This window comes from Clinocottus analis, unplaced genomic scaffold (genome assembly GCF_023055335.1).
Source record: "Clinocottus analis isolate CAN_PGR_092001 unplaced genomic scaffold, fCliAna1.0.p SCAF_24, whole genome shotgun sequence".
Taxonomy (NCBI): Eukaryota; Metazoa; Chordata; class Actinopteri; order Perciformes; family Cottidae; genus Clinocottus; species Clinocottus analis.
Genome location: NW_027175976.1, coordinates 2,112,309 through 2,138,655, shown reverse-complemented (window position 1 = coordinate 2,138,655; position 26,347 = coordinate 2,112,309). Strand labels below are relative to the sequence as shown.

General features: G+C 45.9%; 1 protein-coding gene across 1 annotated transcript; it reads right to left on the bottom strand.

Annotated features, from left to right (window-relative positions):
• Positions 1-194: 194 nt before the first annotated feature.
• LOC137793950 (collagen alpha-1(XXVIII) chain-like) lies at positions 195-21,930 on the bottom strand. Its single transcript, XM_068590426.1, has 37 exons — positions 21,901-21,930; positions 21,220-21,272; positions 20,919-21,079; positions 19,459-20,033; positions 18,112-18,132; positions 17,968-18,030; positions 16,077-16,130; positions 15,920-15,964; positions 15,748-15,774; positions 15,306-15,350; positions 15,158-15,202; positions 14,734-14,787; positions 13,471-13,539; positions 13,316-13,384; positions 12,304-12,372; positions 10,251-10,319; positions 9,474-9,542; positions 8,704-8,772; positions 8,497-8,565; positions 8,342-8,413; positions 8,196-8,264; positions 8,005-8,076; positions 7,810-7,878; positions 7,242-7,310; positions 6,997-7,065; positions 6,168-6,236; positions 5,945-6,013; positions 4,877-4,945; positions 4,720-4,788; positions 4,555-4,635; positions 4,415-4,450; positions 4,003-4,039; positions 3,245-3,802; positions 2,890-3,152; positions 2,583-2,811; positions 1,444-1,638; positions 195-1,263 (listed from the first exon to the last, which is right to left on the bottom strand). Exons 3-36 carry the CDS (start codon positions 21,070-21,072, stop codon positions 1,451-1,453), a joined length of 3,654 nt encoding a protein of 1,217 aa, XP_068446527.1. The 5' UTR covers positions 21,073-21,079; positions 21,220-21,272; positions 21,901-21,930; the 3' UTR covers positions 195-1,263; positions 1,444-1,450.
• Positions 21,931-26,347: the final 4,417 nt, after the last annotated feature.

The window sequence follows — 26,347 nt, the reverse complement described above, 5'->3', positions numbered from 1 at the left end:
GCCTTTGTTGCTCTTTTAAAAGAAAGCAACAACCAATACCCTCAAATACTGACAACACAACTCCTTTAACCATAAATAATGTAAGGGTCAAAACATAAGGAATAAACGTTCAATATCTTAATAGAATCTTATTATTTCCACCAATTTAAGAATAAGAAATCGCGACACTAAAAGTTAAACTTGCAGTTCCCAAATATATCAGGATATAAATGTTTCAAACCATAAACATCCAGTCAACATGTTTATATTTCTACAATGTTGATTAAAACAATAAATAACACCTACCGCTGGACACTATAATCCAGTCTAGCTTCATACGAAGCCAACAAAGCTAATATAATGTGCATGCAGTACCATGAACGTGATGCCACTGCACACATATATTAGTTTGGATCAGATTTATTATAAATGTTTGACATCAAACGTTGTCTACAATACGGGTTGACAGTCAGCACAGCTGGTTAACGTGGTGACAAAGCTCAACAATGGAAGAACAAGTGTGTGGCAGTTCAGTGCCATCAGCCCGTGTCACCCAGTAGAGGGCATCAGTTTACTGTCGAACAAGTGGAGACCGTTAGTGTTAAGAAAGAAATGCAATCATGTTAAACACAAAACATCACATTTTCATTCAGAAAATAAAATAATAAAAACAAACACATTCAAGCACACACAATTATTTCATGAAGTTACAGAGCATCAGTCATTTTTCTATATGAAAAAAGAACAAACTATATTGTATTATTATAAGTGATGAGAAGCTTCATTTGTGTGTTTTTGGCTCTTGCACGTATACAGTGATTTATACTCTCTCTGGCTGACTGGCTGACGTGTGATTCTGTCTTTAAAAAGGCTTTTTTTTTACTGGCCAGTCCACTTTTTTCACAACCTCAGCACTCACGGTCTGTGAATGAAACACACAATCACGTCCGAGAGGTTCGGGAAGCGGACACACGGAGTGAGAGTGCTCATCTGTATTCCTGAGTAGGAGCGATGGAGTATCTTGTGCGTTAGATGCTGGAATAAAAAAAAACTGAAACAAGCGGAGGTATCTATCAGAGCTGCGCTCCCGCTCACTGAAATTAGAGGATCATCATCGATAAGTCGTACAAGAAACTGAAATGTAAGCAAGACATCCCAGTACATGTAAATGCCCGAGGATTGTGCAGAAACTTTACATAACCCTGTAAAAAAAACGGCTGGGATTAGCTGCCCCTCCTTGAAGTATTTATAGCAGATGTAAGGCAGATGCCTGCAGTCGGCCTCCTGGAAAGAGAGAGCATACGAGTCAATACCTCGGAACATTTGGATCCGATAAAATTGTCACAGACTCAATTCGACTGAGGGAAATTGCGAAAAAAAAAAGAAAAAAAAGATGAAAGGAACTGACAGGTTTTTGCCGTTAAACAGGTGTGACTGACATAAATCATGAGCCGTGGGACTGACCGGTGGGTCAGACCATCACACACGTCCTCTTGCACTCCTCCTCTGTGTCGAAGCGGTTCCTGTTGCCGTTGCAGCCTCCGTACCAGAACTGGGCGCAGGCGTTGGCCTGCTTGTCGTAGTACCAGCGGATGTTATAGTCGCGGCACGTGCCCTGGTCCAGGACCAGGCCGCAGCGGGGGTCCAGAGGTACGGTCTCTGCGGGAAGAAAATGGAAGATGCGATGAAAATCATCCGCACGGCGTCAAAAAATAATTGGCTTCCCTCTCCTGCTCCCCCTCACCTACACGACCTCATTACTGAGCCTGTCAATCACAAAGCACTCATCACACTGCTGCCACATACATCTGTCAGGTGACATCACAGCAGAGATCAGACACAAACTCCACGAGATGATGCATTCAGGAGTGTGTTGTGTTACTTAGCATCTGACGGGTGGAGCGGTAGTGAGGGATCAAACTATTTTTAGCCTAATTTTGCACTTTGTCCGGTAAATACATTTCCAATGTACAGTTTTCCACTGGATAATTTACACTAAGTCTTTTGAAAAAAGGACCTTATTCTTAAATTTCAGCTAAATACATTTTTACTCCTTCATTGGCTTCCTGGAGACCTCATAAGTGTGTAATATCTCATGCGTAGTGATGTGAGGGTTGATAAAAATGGGCCCACGTGTGTCGAGGGGTAAATTAAATCCCTTTAAGCCTCATATCATGATCTCTCACGGTGTTAAAGAGCAGCTGGTAAACACTCAACCACAGGTTTTTATCCTCACGTTCAATCTAACCTTTTTAACATTCAAACGTGTCTCTGAGGAAAGTGCTATTTTGAACACATTTGGAGGGATGATGCATTTAAAAGCACTACTGCAGCCGCTACGATGAAAGGCAAACGCCGTTGCTTGTTTGATTGTAAAGGAACCTGGAGGTTCGATGGATTAATGCTCTGTTGCCCGAGGAGTCGTTTACAGGAAGCGGCTTTGCTTGTTTTCTTTTGCTGATATAGCGTTTCTCTGCAATCACCATTGCCGTGTTTGTTGTGGTCGAGCTCTCCGCTTTGTGACCGTGCCGTGCCTCTGCCTGCGCCGGCCAATCAATAATGAATCATCTAAAACGTAGAAAAGCAGAATAGACTGTCTGTACCTTTGGGGAGAGCTGGCCTCAGTGCAGGCTCGTGCGATATGGCGACACCTGAGGATGACGTGGTAACTCTTGTCGAAGAAGAAGAAGAAGATGAGGAGGAGGAAGAGGAGGAGCCTCGCGTACTGGAGGAGTCCTCTTCAGCAGGAGTTCTGATGACTGAGGTGTGAAATGTGTCCCCGCGCCCGGATCCCACGTGTGTCTCGGTGAACACGCGCTGCCCTCCTCCTCCCTGGCGGTGACAAAACCAGCGGTGTTAAAACAGTTTCATGACTTTCATGCAACGTGCGTCCACTCATGTGCTCCGTACTTGTCCTGCGCTGGATCCTTTGCCGCCGTGCACGGCGGTCTCGACCCGGCCTCCCTGGCTCTGGGCGCCGGCGCCGGACTGACGGCCGCTCAGCACTTGCTGCCCCGTCGCCAGCTGGTACCCGTAGCTGCCGACGGCGTATTTGCCGTCCGCGTTGCCGTTGTTGCCGTTGTTGCCGTTGTTGTAGCCGTTGGTTATTCGGTTGTATATCAGGGCGCCGTTCTCGTCCTCGCAGAACTGGCTGACCAGCTTGGATTCCAGCGCTGAGAGAGAGAAAGACACGGGGAGGGGAAGTCAGAGCCACTCGGGACGCCTCGTGTCGCCCGCTGAGCACCACCGAAGCGCTCTCTCTCACCTGGCAGCGTGTTGAAGTCGTCGATGAGGAACATGTGCTCGCTGTCGGGGTCAGAGGCGATCAGATTGAGCTCCCTCATGAACTCGGCCTGCGTGGGGTCCGAGGTGTTCACGATGCCCAGGGCGAACATCTCGATGTTGGCGGCGTGCGCCTCTCGCACGGCGATGTCCAGCTTCACGGGCTCCCGCTGGTCCGTCTGCCCGTCGGTGATCACGACGGCCACTTTGCCGACGCCCACGCGCGCGCTGTAGAAGGCCTCCTGCGTGGCTTTGCGGATGGCCGTGCCGGTGTAGGTGCCCTCCCCCATGTACGGGATGTTCCTGATGGCCTGCTTGATGTCCTGCTTGGTGGTGTAGCGCGCCAGGTTGAACACCAGCTTCACCTCCAGGCTGTACAGCACCAGGCCGATGCGGGTGGCGTTGCGGCCCACCGTCACCCGGTCCACCAGCGCGTTCACAAAGTCCTTGATGATCTCAAAGTTCTCCGGGCCGACGCTCTCCGAGCTGTCAATGACGAACACCAGCTCCATGGGCCGCTCCTTACACTTGATCCCGCATCCTGGAAGCACATCGCACGAGATCACGGTGAAAAACGTCACTTTGACGAGGTCGACCGCCGCGAAATCTGATCCAACGGCTCACAGATAAGACGAGACAGTGGCTCGGATTCACAAAGGGAATCGTCTCCGGTAACATCTGCGCTGCCGGGTCAATACCGAGATGTGAAATGAATATTGCAAAGATCACAAGATACCTTACCGCAGATCTCTTTGATCATCCGTATGATGTCCTCTCTCTGAAATGAACACACACAGCGTTGAGGGTAAAAATAAACACGAGCGGCATCCGAAAAAAATCAGCGAGTGAAAGAAGTATCAAGATCCTTTACGTGGGTAAAAATAGCGATATGTTTTCAGGGAGCGCTTCATCCTCCAGTTTATCACAAAGATTACAAATCAAAAATCACCAAATTTGGAGATGAATGCTTTTCACTGGACAGGAAGGGCGTGAAAAAGGTCACATGAGAAGTAACTCGTAACTAAAGCTGTCGGACACATGACATGAAATAGCATGACACGGGAATACACAAGTGAAGTACAAGTACCTCCAAGTTCTACTTGAGTACATGTTACATTTCAACACTGGAAAAAGTAGATAAAAGAAGACTCACAGTGAGGCCGGCTTCACCTTTGACCCCGGCTCGGCCCTGAGGTGAGAGACACAGTGGTTGCATTACTGCGAAGGAGACGAACATTTGCTGCACATGGAGCGATAAGGATCAGAGCGCGAAGCGTCATGAGGGTCACTCACAGGCTGCCCAGGCGTTCCTGAATCTCCCAGCTCTCCTTTGATTCCCTTCAGCCCTCTCTCCCCCGACGAGCCGCGGTCCCCCTGCCGCGCAAAAACAAAAAAAAAAGTCAGCGATCAGGACGCGTCACAAACCGGCATTGAGTTCTGCTCAACATGGCGACTCACTTTAGCTCCAGGGAAACCTTCTCCGGGAATCCCCCGCGGCCCCGTCACGCCCTGGGACCCCTGCTCCCCCTGAAGCAAACACGGGAATTAAGGACCATGTGCAGGGAAGAGTTTATAGATGCATGCACTCCTATAAGGAGGGCAATAGTGTGCCTACCTTTGGTCCTTGGACTCCTTGTCCTTGGGGCCCCGTTGGCCCTGGAGGGCCGGGCCGGCCCGGGTTACCCTGCAGCCCAGAGACACAGTGAGTATTTTCTCTTTACCACATGAATCCCCCACGCATTGGCCCTCTCTTACACATCACTGGTAGGCGGACCTAGATCTCAAAGTTCCTATTTATTCAGAAAATCTTGCAAGCAGAAGACTTCTCACTTGATACATGACCTCATCGTAAACGTGTGTTTATGGTTTCTTGAATACAGCGTGATGATCAAATACTCCATGATCTTTTTAGACAATACCAAATACTACTATACTGGTATTTGACACACATTACTGCAAAAAAAGTACTTTCTTAACAGAAAGCAGCGTGTAACAATATTTTTGCTCCATAAATAAAATCCTTAACTTGACTTGAGGCGCATGTGCAACAGATATAACTTTTATATGAGCCTGTCATATATCTCGGCATAAAAAAAGCATTTCCAAGGTGAGGATTATCCCCGTCTTATGAACCTGACTCAGGAATTTCTGACAGCAGCATTCTCTCAGCGGGGATAACGGCTGGAGTCTGCCAACGGGACGGCTTTCGTTGAGTCCTCAATTAAACGCCGCCTCGCTCGCTCGCTCTGCGTGCCCGTGACGGCGCCCGGACCTGCAGAAACACTGGTCTGCAGCCCTGCAGGGACTCTGGATGGGGCATTTGGGGACATGTGGGTGTTGCTTCTCATCAGACACAAACATCTGTGGAGACTCACTCTCTGCACCAGTGTGTCAGAGCGCTGCAGGGGAAATGGAGATGAATACCCGAAACAAATGAACTGTCAGCCTTTAGAATATAAGGCCCCTGTGGTCGGCATGTTCCCACACAAGACAGAGCGGTTTTCCCCCTTCGTTTCTGGAACTCTTTGACTGCAGCAAAGCGGTAATCCTTCAGAGGATGTGACTCAATCACGTCTACTTGGTCGTGTGTCAAATTGCGGTTTCCGCGCAATTAAACACAACGCAGTGTTGTTTCTTGGCGGGTGTTTGCGGAAACAGTGAAATGTGAAAAGCTATGAAGTACCAGAGGTCCTTGGAGGCCTTCGCCCGGAGGTCCGGGTAAACCAGGCAGCCCTCTGAAGCCGACGTCCCCCTGCGAGCGAGCAAACACAGCAATTTACAATCCATCAATCAAATGAGGCCAGCGCGGCGCAGGATCGCGCTTCCTCGAATGAATGAATGAACGCTTCTCATTTGTCACTTCCTTGACAAACGTTTCTTTGGATCTGACGGATCCAGGTTCTCACCTTCGGTCCGGGGATGCCCAGTCCTTCCTGTCCGGGTTCTCCAGAAAGTCCAGGCAGACCAGGAGGGCCCTGAACAACACACGGAGGTAGAATACTCTCTCAGACGGTGAAGTTTTTAAGGACTTTGTGTTGTCTTTGTGCTGTGGTTTGTGTACAGAATACACAAAACAATATACTGTCATTATTAGAGAGCTCATTTAAAGTTTCATGAAGCAGTAGATGTTGATCGAACTATGTAATGATGACATCATCGCCGTTATGATTGGTTTTCTCTAAGCCTTGGTTTCACGATACAATTCTACAAACCACCGCGTACAACCGCCCGCAAAAAATGTAGCTTATGAAAAGAAAACACTGTCTTCATCATATAGTAGCAGTGCATTCAGGGTTTCTAAGTCCAAACACAAATAACTATGATTCATCGTTTGTTTGATAATCTAATCCAAGGACGCGTTTTCTATAACGAGCTGAAACCAATTAACTGTATTCTGTTATATTTAATCCAGCTGTTAACAATAAGAACACTTGGAAACGATAAGTAAATAAATTCCTATTCTTCAAAATGTTGAACTAGTCCTTTAAATGTCCGTAGCCCAGATTTCCCTTTGCTCTGTCCTGGATCTGATTCCCCGACTGTCTCCTCGCTATGGTCCTGATTAGGGAAGAGGTTTATGAGGGACAGGTACTGTAACTTGTAGTAATAAATGTGGATATAGGGCTGGAATTGATGGGTGGGATAAGACAAGCAAAAGACAGATGGATGGGCGACAGAATAATGTGTGGGTGGAATGAATGAACAGATTTATGAGTCTCTAAATCAGTTCCTCACCACGGGGCCGGGGTAGCCGTCTCCTTTGGGACCGAATGGACCTGCAGGGCCTGAATCTCCACGGTCGCCCTACAGGCGGACAAATAATCCACTTAGGCAAAAGGATACAAAGTGATTTACAGGCGGACGTTCAAAGCGACGCACACGTGCTTTTCTGCTCCTCCCGATTGCTTCTGTATCGTGCAAAGCATCACATTTTGAACACGCGTTGTGTTGTTAGAGCAGAGATTGGTGACGGCTGTTACCTTTGGCCCAGGTAGTCCGTAGCCGGTCTCGCCAATCGGACCAGGAGGACCACTCGGGCCCAAATCCCCCTGAAACACACGATAGCGCTCATCAGCTCTAGATTCATGATGAAGGCACGTATCGTACAAGTTACACAAAACCTGTGATGAGATTATGAAAGGACAGGTTTTCACCCACAAAGGAGCCACATCCCCTTCCCACTGCTCTATTTTAAGTAGATGAACATTGTATTTAAATCAAGCCGGTGGTCTCGGCGGAGTTTGGGGATCGTAAAGCAGCGGGGGATCATGGGAGTTTCTGTCTTCACCAAGCACTGCAGTCTGCTTCTTCCTCGTTAGGATTCCTTCAGTGTTCACCGTTTATAAAGTTTCCCCCTTAGGTGTCCTTCTCTCTGAGACAAGTGATTCAAACCAGTAAAAAAACACTAAATATAAAGCAGTTTCACATATAAAAAAAGGAAAACACGTTAACTAGAAACAGTCACTAGTGCCAAGAGAGTCTTCCGCTTTATTCTAAATTGTTTTAAGGAATAATTGTCTCTTATCGATGTTTTCTGGGAGCGGTTACCTTGGGCCCGGAGACGAAGCGGCCCGGTGGACCGGGTAAACCCCCCCTGCCTTGTGTCCCCAGTTCTCCCTGAAGAAGACAAGAGGTCAGAGTCATTAATTCAGATCTCTCCTCACCATCACGGCGCTTCCAGCAGGCCGCGGGCAGAGTTTCACCTCAAAACATATCGACTAATCAAGCTCCACAGCTCCTCACCTTTGGTCCGGAGGGCCCGGCGATGCCAGGTGGCCCCGTCAAGCCCCGTATTCCTCTTTGGCCTTGGTCGCCCTGAAAGATCACGTTAGGTATACAGTTAATCTGACGTCCCTCATTATAGAGAGCTCAGCAAAGTCCTGGTGCGAGACATGCGCAAAAAAGTAAGCAGGAAGTGACACTTTTTGTTTTACCTTCTCACCCTGGGTGCCGATTCCAGGTGCCCCCTCTGACCCCCTGAACCCGACAGGACCCGGCTCACCCTGCAGACACAGACCAACTGGATTACTTTCGGAGGGAAGGAAACATGCAGACGCAGCAGGTGGTGGTTGAAGCTAACCTTCTGTCCGGGCGCTCCGTCCTCCCCCGGCAGACCCGGCAGGCCGGACAGCCCCGTGGACCCCGGCTCGCCCTGAGGACAGATTCGTGGATGTGTGGTAAATCGAAGCGCCGTACAAGTATACACGTCTGCTGCTGATGCGAGTCTTCACCCACCTTAGATCCGGGGTCTCCGGCCCCTCGCTCTCCGGTGGAGCCGACCTCTCCAGGCAGACCTTGGTCCCCCTGTGAGAGACCGGACAGCAGATCTTATTAAACACCGTCGCTCACGCGTTGAGGTGCAGCTTTTAAACTAAAACATTGGGTCTTGATGCTGACGACATGGAATTGAGCTAACATTGTGAATTGAGTGAAGGTGCAAACCTTGGGTCCAGGAAAGCCCTCGCCTTGCAGGCCTCGGCCCCCCGGCGGACCCCGTGGTCCTTCAACGCCCTGCAGGGATTAATAGACTCATAAAAAGAGACAAAATCCATCTAAAAAATAACACAAAGTCAAAACTGGACGGCTAAGGGACTGTGCAAAATGAATGACAGGAGGACAAGTTTGAAAACACATCATGGTTCATTACAGTTTTAAGTCGTTGAACATATTCAGCTTGTTGCAAAAGTAAAATTTGGCATTATTAAGCTAAAAAAAGCAGTGCACTGATCTGCACTGCTGTAACATTCAAAAAAGGATCAATATCGATGAAGTAGAAGCAGACATATGACTTTTTCTTACAATTTCTTCCTCGTCAAACTCTGGTGCTTACACATTACCCACAATGCAATGTGGCCACTGGGAGTTTGGTCTAATATAGCCGTTAGCATCGCACGAATTATGGCTATAGCAGCAGGAATGAGTAAGAAAATCAGGAAATGAGAATTTTTTGCACTTCCTGTTGCTCGTTCAGTCCGACTGGCTTCATACAAATTCTGGATTGTGTTATTTAATCCGTCGTTGTTTCTATTATTTGGAATTATTCATTAAAAAACAGGTTGAAAAAAAGGTTATGGTCCCTTCCCCGACGCAACCATTTCTGTACAGTCCCTAAAAATACTTATTTACATTCTTGGGATCAAGGAGCAACATGCAAAAGTGTAATTGTGCAGCAGTTTACGCCAAAGTGGGCGTCGTCTCAGCCCAGCACTTGCCTTCTCGCCCTGTATGCCTGCTCCTGGGAGGCCGAGGGGCCCTGGAAGACCTGGAGGCCCGAAATCCCCCTGCAGATCCAGATACGCGGGGCGGTTAATGATGATTACAGCGTGTTCAGTGTCGATATGCCGGAGCATCAAACGCGGATGCCAACGGGAACATTTCATGATTTATTATTACGTGGAAAGCACCCAAATGTAAAGCAGTTCGTTGCCAAGATCCTGTGCATTTCCTCCTGGCTCAGTAACGGATGCGTACGGTAAAGTATTTTTACACTTCGTTTCATCCGTCACATGCAACATTAAAGCCGTAAACCGGCCATGTTAATGCACAGGAGAAGCCCCTGGGCGCTGGTTTGACATTACCACACAAAAACATTGCAATTATCCGTGATGAACTTCAGCACCGGGCTACGCAGTAAAACTGTCAACGCCATCTTTGTTTTTAATAAGAACCACGTTGTCTTTTTTTCTTTCTGGGGTTTCATTTATTGTTCCAGCGACATAACTGTAAATTGCGTTTTCATCATGTCACTGTGCTAAAGGAGGGCCAGACCTTCCTGTGTCTGTGCAGAGCTGTAGCTTCCCCACAGCCCAAAAAACCAAAGCGGCACTCCTCCTACACTGGGCTCTGACCTTGACTCACTGCGACCTCGTCTACACCACGCTGAATGCTTCAGCGGAGACGCTGACTGCTTTTCTCCCTGCACCAGGACTCGGGCTTTGTCTCCGTGCTCGTGTGAAGGCGTTTTATTTACAGCCGCTCTGCACTCTTACCTTCCCGCCTTTGATGCCGGCGCCCGGCTGTCCTCTGATCCCTCGCGGCCCGTCCAAGCCTCGCTCGCCCTGCGGAGACGGACAGCAGGAGTAGCAGAAAATACATGAACACACAGGCAGCGTAAGAGGAAGTCGGCCATTCTCAGTTTCTTTGATCGGTCAGACAGACAGAGGATCTGGATTTTGACTCTTTTGCATAATCTGATACCCACATGGAGCTACATGAGCTCTCTGATCGACTGTTTGTTTTTTATGATTTTTAATGTAACATATATAACAAATATAACAAATGTTTCTTACTTATTAGCCTATTAGCTTATTGTTTCTAAGAGCATGATGTTTATATGCCCGCCGACATGTTTTCCAGCCAGTTCAGAAATCGTTTTGTGAAACACGGTCAGCCTCAGCTTGGTTTATTCTAACATTTATCAGCGATGCTGCTTTTGTCAAAAAAGCTTAACTCAGCAATCTTTTTGCACATAAGCCAAGGTGCTAATGATGTGGAAAAGAAGGAGATAAGACCGATGCCGAGCTCCTGTGAATCCGGAGCCTGTCGAGACACGCCATGTGAAGAACATGAACGCCACCTGCGAGAAGAAAAACGAGCGCCCCCGAGGCCAATCTAAAGGTACGAGATATACCACCTCCTGTTCGGGAGTGGAAACGAGCTGGAAAAGTTGACGAATGATAAATCAGATGAAGGTGTGGAGGGGAAGTGGAAAAAAAGTATAGTTTTTACCTGAATTATAGGGACTGAGCCTTCTGATGTAAAGCCACACTGTTGTGACATCGTGGAGAAAGCAAAGGATTCCCGTTGTGAATAACACTCCATTAACTTAATCACCTTTGTGTCTGCCTTCATCAAAACAACAGACGGTTTGGTGTTGTTGGGGAGCGGTGTGTTCACTTGGTACAGCTGACACGGCATCGGGGTGGATGTACAAACACATCTGTGTTTAGTGTGAAAGAGACTCGGATACTACAAAGCAGTGAAGGGACTGTGACGGGGGACTTTAAAGTACACGCCTGGGGGAAGATCAACACGCTGCACAAACATCTACGGCTTTTCTATTCAACATTTTAGGTTATTTTGTTATATTTTTGTACATATTTGCCCCGTTTTGTGAATAAAATGTGGTAAAGGCTACGACAAATACCACAGAAGAAGACTGTGAACATGAGTAATGAGCTCATTTACCTTTGAGTAGACAAATCAAGGAATATTAGCTAATTATTTCTTCTTCTTTTTTAACATATTTGATACCAATTTATTGACGAATAGACGGACAGATAGCCCTGAAACATAATGTCACCGGCATGGAGGCATAAAAATGTGTTTTTTCTACAATATTTAGAAAGCGGGTGGGTGGAAGGCACTTGTGTGAATTATATATATATATATATATATATATATATATATATATATATATATATATATATATATATATATATATATATATATATATATATATTTGACTTGTTAGACATCCAAACCAGCCGTGTGGAAGGATCTCTATCAATTCAGATTTCTCATCACATTTATTTTCATTTTCATTTATTCTCATTTTCTCATATTTGGATTCGAAGCATGTGTTGTGCACCTGTATGTGTGTGTGTGTGTGCGTGTGTGTGTGTGTGTGTGTGTGTGTGTGTGTGTGTCTGTGCATCCTGAGTGGAGGCAGACACAGGAACAGACTCATTGCTTCCTCTCCATCACGTCACAAGGCGTCCTGGCTGTTTCCCCTCTCGTTCCTGCACCGGCGAGCTCTCAGAGGGGAACACAGCGGCGCTAATGAGAGCCGCGGACGTCTCGTGGAACTTCTGTGTCGTGTTATCATCTCTTGTAATCATCCACACTGTCCATGCCCTGTCATTACCCTCTGGAATCTGGAGGCCGGGCGGGGCCTTTGAGCGAGTCAGGTGAGGTTGACAAATTGAAATTGAACGCATGAAATGGGGTCAAAGGGGTCAAAGCTATAAAAAAAGGTTTGGGTGCAGGTGTGCCAAGAAGAAACTGTGAGCCCCAACACCCGGATCAAACAAACAAACTCACCTTTGGTCCAGGGAGACCTTCTCCTATCTGTCCTCTCTCTCCTTGGGATCCCTGTGGCCCTTGAGGCCCCTGAGGAAAACAGAGCAATGCAAGTGACCACTGAAAACTCACAACAGCGAAAACAGCAAAAGAGTGTTTGTGTGCTCTAAAGTGAGTTCAAAGAGTTAGCGTCCTTGCTATCTTAATGTGCAGCCTCTTTTTAAGATCATTTTGTGTCACTGTAAAGCTGTTGTGTGTGTATTTGTGGTCATTTTGTGTTTGATTGTGGTTGTTTTTATCTTTTCATAGTTGTTTTGCATCTCTTTTGTGGTCTTTTTGGGGTCTTTTTTGGAGTTGTTCTGTATTTCTGTGAGGTCATTTTGAGTTTCTACCTGCTAAGTGTCTCTTTGAGTGACATTTTGTAGGTGCAGGCCACGAGGCGAGGATCAATTCATTGCTCAACACGACACCTGGCTTTCTGTTGCGTGGGGAATTTGGGGAGTGGGGAGTGTGAGGAGAAGGGCTGAAGCTGGATTGCAGGAAATCTGTGCGAGCAACAGTACGTCTGAGTGCAAGCATACAGTTCAAGAAGAAGCGAACCCAAGCTCGAGCCGGGGCTATTAGAGTGCAAGGACACGGCTTTGAGGAAAAGCACTACACAATCTGAATGGAAACTCAATGAATCATGCTATCAAATGGAAAGGTCAGGCTCTTGAATAAAGATGGGATACAAGCTCCTATAATTCACTAACTAATTTAGTTTTTGGGACGACAGGTTAGTTTAGAAATATTTCCATTCAAGAGGAAAATCAAAGACGCTGCTTCAAAAACAACAATGCATTTTGATGATGGATCGTCCGTGTTGTTATTTCAATAACACGGAGCTCATTGTGCTACAATGGAAAGCGTGACAGCTAGACAACAGCATCAGTGCTGGGGCTTAGCGAAGGGTCCATTAACGTTGCACTGCCAAGAAATGTAGCCTTGGTATGAGGTGTGTGTGTGTGTGTGTGTGTGTGTGTGTCTTACTCACCGGGAGTCCATGCTCGCCAAGTCCCGGAGGACCAGGGGGCCCAATTTGCCCCTGGTAGCCGACATCCCCCTGTGTAGCGGGAGGGGACACGACGAGTAGGTGGATTATTATGGACTCGTGACTTAAATGTTCCAAGCAAGAGAGTCAGGCTTTACCTTGGGACCTGGAAGGCCCATCCCTGTTTCCCCTTGGATTCCAGGCGGCCCAGAAAGTCCCCTTTCCCCCTATAGAAACACAGGCAGCGACAGACATTTACGAGTGCGCAAACAGACGCACAAACACGGCCTTGTTGGTCTGATTCCCTGGGTTCACTTTGACACGATGGGACGTCAGTAGAGCCGTCCAGTTTTCCCGATGACCACCAAACCAGTCCAGGTTCTCCCATTCCCTGGTTTTCCTACTTTTCATATTGTACTATTTTAAGGGGGTTCAGACATGTACTGTAGGGCTGCTTCATTCCTCCAGTCAGGAATCTATTCTTAAAGAATGTAATTATTCACACAGAGGCCGTAAATCTCCGCCATGAGGGCACGCGAGAGGCGTGGAGAGGGTGTGGAAATGTTAGCATGCGCATACCGGCACTTTTTTTTTATCATTTCCCTTGCCCTTTCAAGCAAGTTGGGACAGTGTTTAAAGCCAGACATTAGGCTGCCATTCAGGTGATATAGATTGACAGCCAGACAATCAACATGGACATTCTTCCAAAAATAATTAAGGAGGGAACACGTCGGGAAAGTGGACTCACGGCAGAATTGGCAGTTATAAAACATGAGAAAGGGGTCTTAAAGAGCAGGAATGGACAAATAAGCTGACAAGGTAATAACAGATGAGGTACAGATGAGGGGTTTCAAATGTTCCACTGGTGACGGGACATAACTCACACACAACATAACACACATGTTCAAAAGTCGGGGCATCCGATCAGTTTGTAGGGCTACTTGACATTTGTGCTATTATTATTTATTTATTGATGCCGGTGATGAATGGATTTCCTCTGAATGCATTTTAAATGTCAATTTCCAGAACGTCGCCTTACTCTGAGAAAACCCTTCATCATTACGTCACGTGTGTGTTCTCTCTGTGTATTCCTCCACATGCAGCAACACACTTTCATTTCTCAGCTCCACAGGTAACAAGGTTATTCGTTGTCTTTGTGCTGGTGAATCCGCTGACACGGTTACATTGATAAAAGAGAGTTAATTCAAACCAGACTAGAAAAAAAAACATAAAACCCTGAATCCTTCAGATATGCATGTGGTTTTGGAGAAGGGGAAAGGGCTGTCTTTGGCACAAAGTGAATTCACTCAAGTGTGAATTTGCTTCTTTCTTAGTTTCCTTTTGTATTTGAACACTTCCAGATTTCAAAGCTTTGGTTCAAAACATGATATCAAAGGCATCAAGGATGAAGGAATACTTACTTTTTTACCCATTGTCCCCTCAGGTCCGATGTCACCAGGTGGACCGAGCGTACCCTGAATCGTGGAAACATGTGTGAAGGTTCACACATGGGTAGTTGAAAGGAGCAGTTAATGGAGACGATCAAGGATAAGACACTGAACATAACAATGTGAAAAAAACAACTCAGCAGTTTATTGTAGAAGTGAAATATAAAAAGCCACCACAGAAAAAAAGGTTGGCTGTCAAACGTTCAAAACTTTGAGGATCATATTTCAGGGCTTTTGTTCCACAAACATGTGAGCTGGAAACACTGTGGTTAGCTAGAGACTAGGTTTTCAACCAGCACACAGAGAGTGCTAATTAGCGAGCTCGTTACAGCTGATTAAATATATAAATCTCTAGAACTGTAGCAGCAATAATTAATGGAAAAAAGGGCGATTTCACCTGGAGTCCACGATTTCCTCTTGGGCCAATGGTACCTTCAGGACCCTAAAAAATAGGAGTTTCTTAATATTCATGATCAATGGAGATCCTAAACAATACTTCATCTTAAAGAGGCCTTAAGATCGCACAACATTAAAGGGCAACATACTCTGTCTCCTTTAATTCCAGGTGTGCCACACTCCCCTCTCTCTCCCTGCAAGAGAAGGAAAACAACTTAAGTGAACTCCTCAGCATAGCATTTTGTTTTCATTTTGCATACAATCAAGTGCGTTCAAGTCGTTTCCTCGGAGCAATTTATTTTATTTTGTGTAAAAAATGATGACGTGGAATCCATGTAATTAAATTCCTTTGAAATAAAAGTAACTGGAGATACTTGCAGTCGGGCTTGACATTAAACCCAGATGGACAAAAAGAACAAAATGCCTTGATATTTCCAAAGTATTCAGAGTACAAGCTCCCTTTCAAGGCACTCTATCAGGTCTGGAAAACATAATTCTCCAGTTTCTCTCACTGTTGCAGATTGTGGGAACCCGATACGTTAACAAACCATTGGGGCCTTTGCATCGACGTCAACAGAATCCATACTATACCTTCTCTCCTTTGTATCCAGACTTTCCCTGTGTGTACAAAACAGTCGTGTTAAGTCAACCAAAACATTGCCACATAGAGCACAGAACAAGACTATAGGCTATTTTCCTTTAAGAGCAATGATTAATGTGAGAGACTTTATCTTATCAACCGGATCTGAGACCCTCAGCTCACCTCTGTTCCTTCCCGACCCGGAAGTCCACTGAGCCCGCTCTCACCCTGAAGGAAAGAGGGATTTTAGTTTAACGGGGAAAAGCATCTTGTTGACACCAGCAATGTCTTGTACTGGCACAACGTTTGTGTATTTCATGGTTAAATGAGTTGGTAGCACCTTAGCTCCTTTTGAGCCGGGGCTTCCATCTTCTCCAGAGCGACCCTTCTTGCCCTGAGGAGAAAGTCATGGACGCACCGTTAGGCAGAAAATGACGTGAAAAATAAGTGCTTCAGAGTGATGGCTGTGCAGCATAGACCGGCGTGTCAGCATCTGTGTGCCTGTTTCCAAGCTTGAAAGGAAAAGCATGACAACATCATAGCGTCCAGGGCCACCTGCGAGATGATGTCATACGAATGAAGTTTACAAGAATGGAGATGAGAACATATGACTCTTGTATGTCTGTTAAATATCAATATGTGAGCAGAGGAGCAGAGGGAAACAGGAAGCCTGACTTGTCAATTAGCCTTTTAAGGTGCTATTTGGCTGATTTGATCACCTTTGGAAAGAACAATGTTCCCAGTTTTTATGCTAAGCTACACAAACAACCAGCTGGCTGCAGCCATCTTCTCATCTAACTCTTGGCAAGAAAGCAAATGCATTTCCCAAAATGCCAAACAAGTCACTCCAAGTTTGGCAATTATTTTGTTATCCGTCAGTAAAACGATAGAGCAGTCTTCCTTCTTCTCTCACAGGCCTCATGGAAACATGTTTGAAGTGCAGCATGAATCAAGGCCATTGTATCTGGCAGCAGATGAGTCAGCGGGGGGACTCCATGATGTCTGTGTGTGAGAGGACTCGCCCCGAACAAGTGTCTGGCTCTTCTCTCTGTGTTCCTGCAGTTCGTGAAGTGGACTGTGGATGCTCTTATCTTTCAAGCATCTCCCCGTCTGCGTGCCTCTGCGCTGCACACACCGCCTCCGCCAGTGTGCGCCTGTTGCCAGCGATGTGAAACAGCTTTTGTTCGAGGCATTAGGTTTTAACGGGGTAATTGCTCTGTTCTCATCCCGCGAAAATACATCAAAGCGGAACCGCCGCGTCTAACTGCGGCTGGTCTTCTTCGTGTAATTGAAGGAGAGCTCACATCGCGACATGGCAAAGAAAGTCATGCGTGCAACATCTCATGCGGGTGTCCTCAGACCATCCCGAGTGGCAGGGCTCTCTCGACTGACAGACAAGATCCTGCTGATTTTCCAGGTAAATATGTGTTTAGGCCTGTTCTCAATATACGGTTAGAGGAATGTAGGGTATTTACTTTACGGCTTTACTCTCACTGCTGCAGGGAAACAGATTCTCAAAACCACATGATTTACTGAACCCCCCCACAAAACCCTTCAATTACGCAGGGTGTTAGCATCAAAGGTGCTTTTGTCAGCTGTGTTGTCCTTTATGGCGTTACATAACGAGCCGGCTCAGGCGTAATGGTCTTTAAGGGACAGCGAAAGAGACAACATGTGGTTTTCAAAAGCAGGGTCTCAATGTCACTGTATGTAGCAGAGGACCGCCGGTATGTACACGCAGAGAGGTTACTATTAAATAATGACAACAGTACACTGAGTACACAGCACACAGACACAGGAACTAACGGCCATTATTTAGCGTACAAAGGCTGCTGAAGCGACTCACTTAGCCGGCTAACAAGCTGGGCTACAAGAGTGTGGAGGGTGTTAGCCATGTTAGCTGGCACCTGCTGGGCAGAGCAACAAAAACTAGAAAGACTGCCATTTTACTCTTCACAGAGTTGTGTCTCTCTTTCTGCTTGTTTGAAATCAAGTTCACAATCCCGCCTCGCTAGCTAGTCTCTGCTAGTGACTCTGCTAGGTCGCTAGTTGTAGCAGACTTGTTAAGCTAAATACACAAAAGCTGTCTTTGAGCTTGCCAGCTCAAGAGGCTGTGATTGGTTAGGATATTTGAACATTTTAAGTACAAATGTCAATGACTTATTTCATTATTTAATAATGAACTCTTTGGGGCTCCATGGGGCTCCATGCTGGGTCGGAGGGATACTCACAGGAGGGCCGCTGGCTCCCCTCTCACCCTTGTCACACGCACACTGGCTCTGGGCCAGAGGACACTGCAAACAGGGGAAGGAGAGTCAGACTTTTGGGCGCACAAATTGGGAAATGTGCAGAAACACTGACTTCTGGAGACTTACCCCTTCATCCGCCAGCGTCGTCTGTGGAGCAAGAAAAAAAGAACATCATGCTGTTGTCAGACTTAATGCAAATATATATATATATATATATATATATATATATATATATATATATATATATATATATATATATATATATATATGTATATATCCAATCAGAACACATTTACAGACGAGAGATCGTAGAAAACGCGTTCAAAATCTGACGCAAGTTGTTAATTTTGGTCTCAAAGTTACATCATAGGAACAGTGTGGAGCCACAAACACCTGCTACTCAAACACCAAATTAAATGTGCGCTCAGCTGGCCTGGGTTCAGTTTGACGCATGACCTCCTGATTCTGCGAGTGGACTTTCCTCTTGTAACAGACAGGACTCGTTTCTTCACCACATGGGTTGCCTTTTCTCTTCAAAGCTCACCACATTCCCTGCACGAGGGGAAATGGCGGAAACTTCGCCCGAGACTAAACACAAACCACATGTATTTATTAGTGGAATCGGGGCAATGTTTCCCTCGCATGTTCTGAGAGGCATTGAAGTGAAAGTCTGGCTGTAGCCTGGCTGCTGCTGCCGCTGCTGCTGGACTCTTGCACGACGGACTTGGAGGCCGTAGAAGCCGCAATGAAAGTTTTCTATTACGTTTTCCCCTTTTAATATGCAGATGCGTACCACCTGTGTTGAACAGTGAGTTTAATGCGCCGCATGTGTTACGGCCAGCAGCCGCTCGTGTCTGCAGGACGTCAGCTCGCAGCGTTTCTTCTAATCATCTTGCAAAGTTTTTTTTTAAATTACCCAAATCTCTTGGTATGAACAATTGGAAATAAAGTCACATCTTCTTGACTTGACACGTGGCTGTCGAGGGGGAATTGAGTTTTGATTATTTCACCCAACTTACTTGAGTTGATGTTACGAGTGCGTTTCATTTTACAGCGATAACTTAGGTGATGACAGCTGATCTGTTACCATGGCAGCAGGGATACATGACAGGAAATGAAGCGTGGGTGGTGTCAAAGACGTAAGAGACGCTAACAGTTTATTAATTTGACTGAAGTCACTCTGCATATAACTCTGCATTCAATTCACACAGTCTTGCAAGTGTTTTTTGTAAATGAGAAATATTTTCAGGCTTTTGGGTGTTTGGGGCGTAAATTAAATAAAACATAAAGGAGTCTAGTGAGACCGCAATGTATTCCTTTAACAAAGTGACAATTGTTGTTTTTAAGTGTAATATTTGATTTGTAGGAGGAAGAATGCGTTATTTATTTTCATCCAAAATTACCAAATCATGCATGAAATCAAAAAGTAGACTTTGACTCCCAAAACAAAATCTGTACATAATTCTTACTCACAATCTCTTGGATGAATTTATCCACAACACCCCTGTCCTGCAGGTTGTGAAGGTAGCGCGAGGCCGGGGCGCTAGCGATTAGCCGCAGCTGAGCTATATTGGCGGCTGCGTTGGCTTCGGGTGTGATGCCGACGGTGAAGAAGCGGACGCCCTGGTTCTTGGCGTCGGCCACGGCTGAAGAGATGTCCGGGTTCCTGGGGTGCGAGATGCCGTCGAAGAGCAGAACGGCCACCTTGATGCTGCTGGCGTCCGACTCCTCCAGGTAGATACGGGTGAGGTTGGTGATGGCGAAGGTCGTGTAGGTGCCGTGACCGATGTACACGATGGGGGCGATTCGGGCCTTGAAGTCATCGATGCCTCTCCACTGCTTGAAGGTCTGCTCAATGATGACGTGGCTGCTGTACTGCAGGAGGGCCGCCCGGGAGTTGAGGCCCCGGCCCGTCTGCAGCCGGAGGTTCTGCAGGCGGTCCATCACGTCCAGGGCGAAGCGCTTCTCCTGGGCATGGTTGTCCTTGGCGCTCTCTGAGCTGTCGATCAGAAAGGCTAACTCCAAATTGCATGCTTCGCTTGCGAGCGCTGAAATGTAAAGAGGAGAAAGTCAGAATACAAAAATGGAAGAAAGGAAGTTTGACATTTTTGTACACTTGTTAGCTTAGCTTAGCATAAAGCCTGGAGACAAGTGGAACCAGCTAACCTAGAGCTAGGCTTTTTTTTAAATATGTGCATGCAGGATTCAGTAAAAAAGATTGCCCACTTGCAAGTTACTTGGCAAGTAAAATGCCAGGTTGGGCTAGTAAATCTAGCGACTCGCTTACCCGATCAGACGAGTGGTAAAAAGTAATTAAACACATTTTCTTCTGGAGCTGAGGAAGGAAACTAAGGAGCGAGCCATCTTCTCATCTCTGTTTAGAGTTAGTAGATAAATTATCATCCGTGGAGCCTTTGATTTACTGACGGTTTCACCTCCATAGTAAGCCGATGCTCCTTTTTCAGGAAAACTGTGATAAGTTTGTGAATGTGTCGTATCGTTGTTGTTTTTAAGAGAATATAAAAGCACCTCAACTTGCTGCACCAACCTTCGGCGGCGGGAGAAGGTCACAGATCTGATATGGGTTGGGGATAAATTACATTCATCTTCATGGGAATATGTCACGGGGAGAATTCCCCCCGGGGCGAAAGGATCGTGAGGGAATAAAACATTTGGGTAGCGCAGCACCGAGCTCAGGACACAGGAGATGGATGGCTCTGAGGAGCCCAGGAGATATGATCAATCCAAGTGGATTGCATCCTCCAGCGATGTCCTTGTTGAGAAAATCATGTTCTGTTTTTGTTTTTTTTTACATCTGTGGCAGCAGCTTTGGAAAAAGTGAATGATGGGCCACCTGCATGAATCCAACACCACTTTTCAGAGGAAGAGCGTCAGTGGAAAAGATGTACAAAATAGATAAATAAAAGACTCACGTTTGCCATTTTGCGGGATGGAATTGGATGGATTTAGTTTGCTCTTCTTCTTGGTGGTGGTCACCACCTCTTCCTCATAGTCTTCGTCGTATTCCTGTGCCCAAAGACCTTGAAGTCCCCACAGTAGCAGGAGCCAGCGCAGCGAGGGGACCATGACTTCTCTGGGAGATAACGAGAAGACAGAGATGGATAAAAAAAAAAAGAGAGACCCAGACACATTTCAATACCAACCCCCATACTGCACATACTCAGAGAACAAGCTTTAACATGCATGTATGAGACTCAAGCGTGCATAACTCACAAAGTTGCTGGCTTTGACTTTAATGAGTTCTGCTGTATGAAGCTCTGCTGGCACTGAGGAGATTCAGAGAAGTGCAAATAGCGAAGAGGAGAGATGCTTCATTCAGGTAGTGTTGGTTCCATGTCCTGAGCATCCAGCTGGGCGTCCTCTTCCAGGGTCGGATCTCCGTCGAGTCTGAAGGCCAACGGGCAGCAGCGGTGCGTTGCCAAAACTTTCTGGCTCTCGTGAAAACTCAGATTCAAGTCATTCTGAGCTTGCAGCAAATTAAGGGAGGTCCAGCCCACTCCCACTCAGGGGGAGTGTGGGAGGGACGCCCGGGAGGCAGAGAGACATTCAAGAAATCCCTCGTCATGACAGAGCAATGAGAGCCCCCACCTGCCATACACACTTTTTTTTCCTCCAGATTAATTCTTTTACATGGTAAGCCGTGCTATTTAAACAGGAACAGAGAGGGAAGCCCCTGAGGATAACTGACCAAGACAGATGGTAAAAATGAAAACAAGGCTTTATCAACGTGTTGGTAGCTACATTAGGGACACCGGGGTCGAGTCCTTGGTGATGTTTCTGGAGAGTTAAGGAGGTTAAGGACATGAGTGAAGGCTGCTTGGAACAGAAATGTTTAAACAAACACATTCTCCCTTTCATATATGAAAAATTGAATTCATTAGCAATAAAACACACCGCTGGCTGCTTCTTTACACTCTTTTGTCTTGCTGCTACTGCCGTATCAGGTAGATAGATGGAGAGATAGATATATAGATGGATAGGGAGACAGAGAGGTGGATAGATGGATAGCTGTGAACAAAAAGTCAACACGGTGAACTTTGCATATCTGTTCATCACTACCTTTACACATTACTCATAATTTAATTCACAGTTGTTGTAAGAATATCTTTTGTCGCAGCTTTAAAGTTGGTATTGTTCATGCGTTCTGTAATTGTGTCTCCAGAGGCCTCGCCCTCGCTCTAATCCAGAGAGATGAAAAGTTAGGATAGGTGATTTATACCTTAAGGCAACACACTTTGCAGAGGCAGCGTACCGTGATGCATCTGTGAAAACACCCAGAGCCGCTGTTCGTCTGTCTCTCAGCATGATTTACTGTAAACACACATTTCCAGGAGCCGGGGTGAAGTAAATCCGTAGGAAGGGTCACACCACCGTAGCGTTTACTGCTAAAGAGCCTCCTTGTTTCATTATTTTCAGACAGGAGTTTGTCTTTTTTCATCTCACTTCATAAAAACGGGTGCGATCTGCCCGGTACGCATGTCTTGTCCCTCTTACACACCTCAGGTCTACGTTCAAACTCTTCAAAGCCCGACGTGAAAGGTTAGAAGTTCTCCACAATCAGTCTGCTTTTTTATTGAAACCCGGTGTCCTTTTTTAGCACCAAAGGGAAGTCTCATACTCCCTGAACATATTATAATTCCGACATAATCCCAGATCAGAGGAGTCTCAACATCCCATGAGACCGTCTGCAGCCATAAAAGCTGCGAGGTGGAATCGCATAACCCTGCAGCGAGATGACGCCGTGTGTTTTTATTGCAGACTGCATTAGTGAAAGAAGGAGAGGTGAGCTGTCACTCAAGAATGCATCGTTCTGGAAGATGGACCTCGTCAAATCGGGTTCGCCTCCCCTCTCCTTCGTGTGGAGAGCTAATTAAGCAAAGTGAGGGTTTGTGGGAAAACGTTTGTCACATTAATATCGCGTCTGTTTTGGAAGTAGTCTGCAGCGAGAACGAGGAGGAGGCTGTCATTGCTTTCGACCTTACATTTTTAACGCTTGCTTTGTTGCATATTGCACAATATACGGCGAAACTGGGACACGGCACAGCACTGGATTTTAATATGAAATGATGTATTTGCGTTGAAAACCACAGACTATATGCAGAAATGAGACTCAGCACGACTTTCTCACAATCTTTTATATATTAAAAAAAAAACATTCTGTTTCAAAGTTAAGTTCTCAATGTTGTGATTTCTTTCACAGCGGGGATGCTCCATTAATGAGCCCGCTCGTTCGCTATCTGTGCTTCTAACAGCAGACCCCGCGGTGCATGTAAACCCAGCAATTAGGGTGACATTCAGTCAACGAGTCTATGGGAGTATATTTTTATTCAAGGCCTCCTTATTTAATTGTAAATAGCAAATAGTTTCCTCTGGGAAAAAAAGGTGTGCGGTATAGAAAGAGGAGGACAAACGGAGGAAGAGGAAGGCTTTCTTTTACGACACTGCGGAAGCTCTTTGATATCCGCTGCCCCTCCAGGTATCTTTCCAGGTTTAACCACTGTTTTTACAAGATAATGTAACTATACAGTTTGTCCTTCAACAATCTATATAGTTACAGCACATGCTTTCATCCGAGGCTGTTGCTTTTTAGCGAGTGAAATGCAAACCCTGTGCGAGATAAGTGTGTCCCGACAAGTTCTCACACCGGTCTGATCTTAAGTCGAGCTGAAGATAATCCTCAGTGTAGCTGTCATGGCGCACCAGAGGAATGTGTTCCCGGTTTACGAACAACAAAACGTTCAGATGGGGTTGTGTAGGTTGTCAATCACAATGCATTAATGAGTTTCTAACAGGTTTTGTTTGCCTTGTTTCTGACAGGAAGGGATGGATTACTAACCTAGGCCTGCCGGGCACGGGCCCGGGGGCCCGAAGCGTCAAGGTCTCCCACAAGATGTCACTCAAAGAGAGACATGCGAAGCGGGAGGAGGCTAAAAATGACCACAAAGAAACATAAAACGACTAGAAAGAGACACAAAAGCCTACAAAGAGATGCAAAACAGCTACAAAGAAACACAAAATCTCTTCAAAAAGACCAATACAGTTACACAAAAAAAATAAAGAGACACAAAATGACCACAAAGAGACATAAAACCAAACCGAAGCTAAACAAGTATGAAGTCTGTGTGGCTTTGTCCTCAGAGAGATGGAGGTTTTTTGCATGTCTGTGCCCAGGGGCCCATTGTCTCATAGTCCACCCATTGTAAGTGTCTTACTTTCATGTTAAAACATGCTAACGTTTGCAAATCAGCATTAAACACCAACTCCAGCTGATGGGAATGTTATTCTTTTTGCAGGGATTTGGTCATAAACCAAAGTATTGGAGGAATGTAAATGTTGATCGTATAATTACTCTGGATGAGAAGTTGAGGAACCACCAAAGTGATTGCTATTCATGAATGTGTGTACAAGATCTGAGGAGAATCCATCCAAACCACAAATGTCGACTTCATGGTGGCGCGGGGGAGAGAAAAAAAAAAATCAGTGGATCACTAAAGTCAGTGGGGTTCATCCTCTGAGGGCCATGAATGTCGGCCCAAAATCTCATGTCAATCCATCCGATAATTGTTGAGCTATTTCAGGCTGGACTGACAGACATCGCCTGGAGTCGTCCTGCTCGCGAGTCTTCAAAAGACCAGAGAAAATAACTCTAAAGCACTCACTGCAGAAGCATCTCGGTTTACCATCGAACATCATCTCTGCGTCTCTGCGTGGACAGACAAGAGCCGCCTGCTGTCAGCCTGTCCCCAGTATGATGCAGGGGGTGCTTTGAATAAAGGTTATTGTCGTGGATTTGAATACAGAGCAGGTTTGCACAGATCCTTCTGTAATGTGGGGCGTCAGATGTTTCTATACCGCATCGGCCTCTCCTGATTGGAACATGTCCGTTCCTGCATCCCTCGCCGTCGTGAGCTCACTTTTTGGCAACGCCATCCCAATCAAACGCGGAGAAGGGATGACATGGAAAGCTTTTGGGAAAACCACTGAAGGGTGATATCAACGTTGCTCTTGGCCGAGTGGCAACCTTTTTTTTTGGTGGCATTCAGAGTATTCCCATGCATGTGCCTGTGATGATCCAACAACACGGAGCACAAAAGCCTGGCAACGCAAACAGCCTCACTCATCTCTCAACACACTCTACTTTTGGGGCATGCAGAGGATGATTAATTCAAATATGTGCTGTGTTTTCATAGACAAATACAGACTAGTAGAGATGCGGCTATGCCTGCAGACAGTCACATGTGGTTAGCAGGAGCGATGCCAAGCCTTGCTCGATCTGTTACTCTGGAGGGAAACATCAGTGTGTTTGTTTTCAAAGCACAATCACACAGGTGAACTCATTTTACCTGAACACACTACTGATGGGATGACTCTGCTCCACTTACAAGTCTACAAAAGGGAACTGTTTGTACACAATATGTGTACGAATCACAGATTGTACAGAGAGGGTTAAACTGAGGCAGAGACAAGGAGAGACACACACACACACACACACACACACACACACACACACACACACACACACACACACACGCACACACACACTCTGTCTAATTTAATACAGCAGCCCCCTCTAGTGTACTAATAGTAGACTCTTCACATACTCTGTCCCAAATCCCATACTGTAGAATAATATATAATAATCTATTCTATTTATAGTGTTTTTTCATTATCAATGTTCTATATCAATTACAAATGCCCCCATTAACCCCTATATATATATATATATATATATATATATGGTTTTCTTAATTGGTTGGAATCTTTTCCAGCTGTTCACAGCTCCTCCCTTTCCTTCCTGCACTGCATTGTGGGACACTCGACTCAAGAGGACTGTCCCACTGTCGAATGGTGAAGAGCACCAGGGCTCTGATGAGTCTTTCTGTGAGTCTGCGTACCAGACTTCCCTGAGGGACGTGTCCACCGTTCATGGCAGAATTGGGGACGTACAAAACGTGGTTGTCTCGCTCAGAGAATTGAAAAATGCTGAGACTCAACTGCAAACTGTTGATAACCTCCAACAGACTGGGTTGTATACTAGACGAACCAATGGTGTACTTTCTACTGGGAATGTGGGCGTGTTGCCAGCGCTTTTCTAAATTTGTCCCTTTCTTTTTATAGTTTCAGGTTGATCCTCTGACTGAAATTGAACATTTACTCAAGTACTGTACTGAAGTACAATTAAGATGTTGTACTTTACTAATTAACACATGATGTATTATCATAAATTAACAAAAGACAAAAGAGACATTTACAAGCTACCAAGACGTCTATAAGGTCATTAAAGACTGCTTTTTTACCAGCAGCAACATTAAAGTGATCAACACATTAATGCATCAATATT

Bases quoted from the DNA above. Each gene is read 5' to 3' on its own strand.
- LOC137793950 (XM_068590426.1), bottom strand. From the start codon at position 21,072: ATGGTCCCCTCGCTGCGCTGGCTCCTGCTACTGTGGGGACTTCAAGGT. The intron at 15,775-15,919 runs GTGAGCTGAGGG...TTGTACACACAG, and splicing joins CGGGTCGGGAAGGAACAGAG to GGAAAGTCTGGATACAAAGG. The intron at 7,066-7,241 runs GTAACAGCCGTC...GTCCGCCTGTAG, and splicing joins ACGGACTACCTGGGCCAAAG to GGCGACCGTGGAGATTCAGG.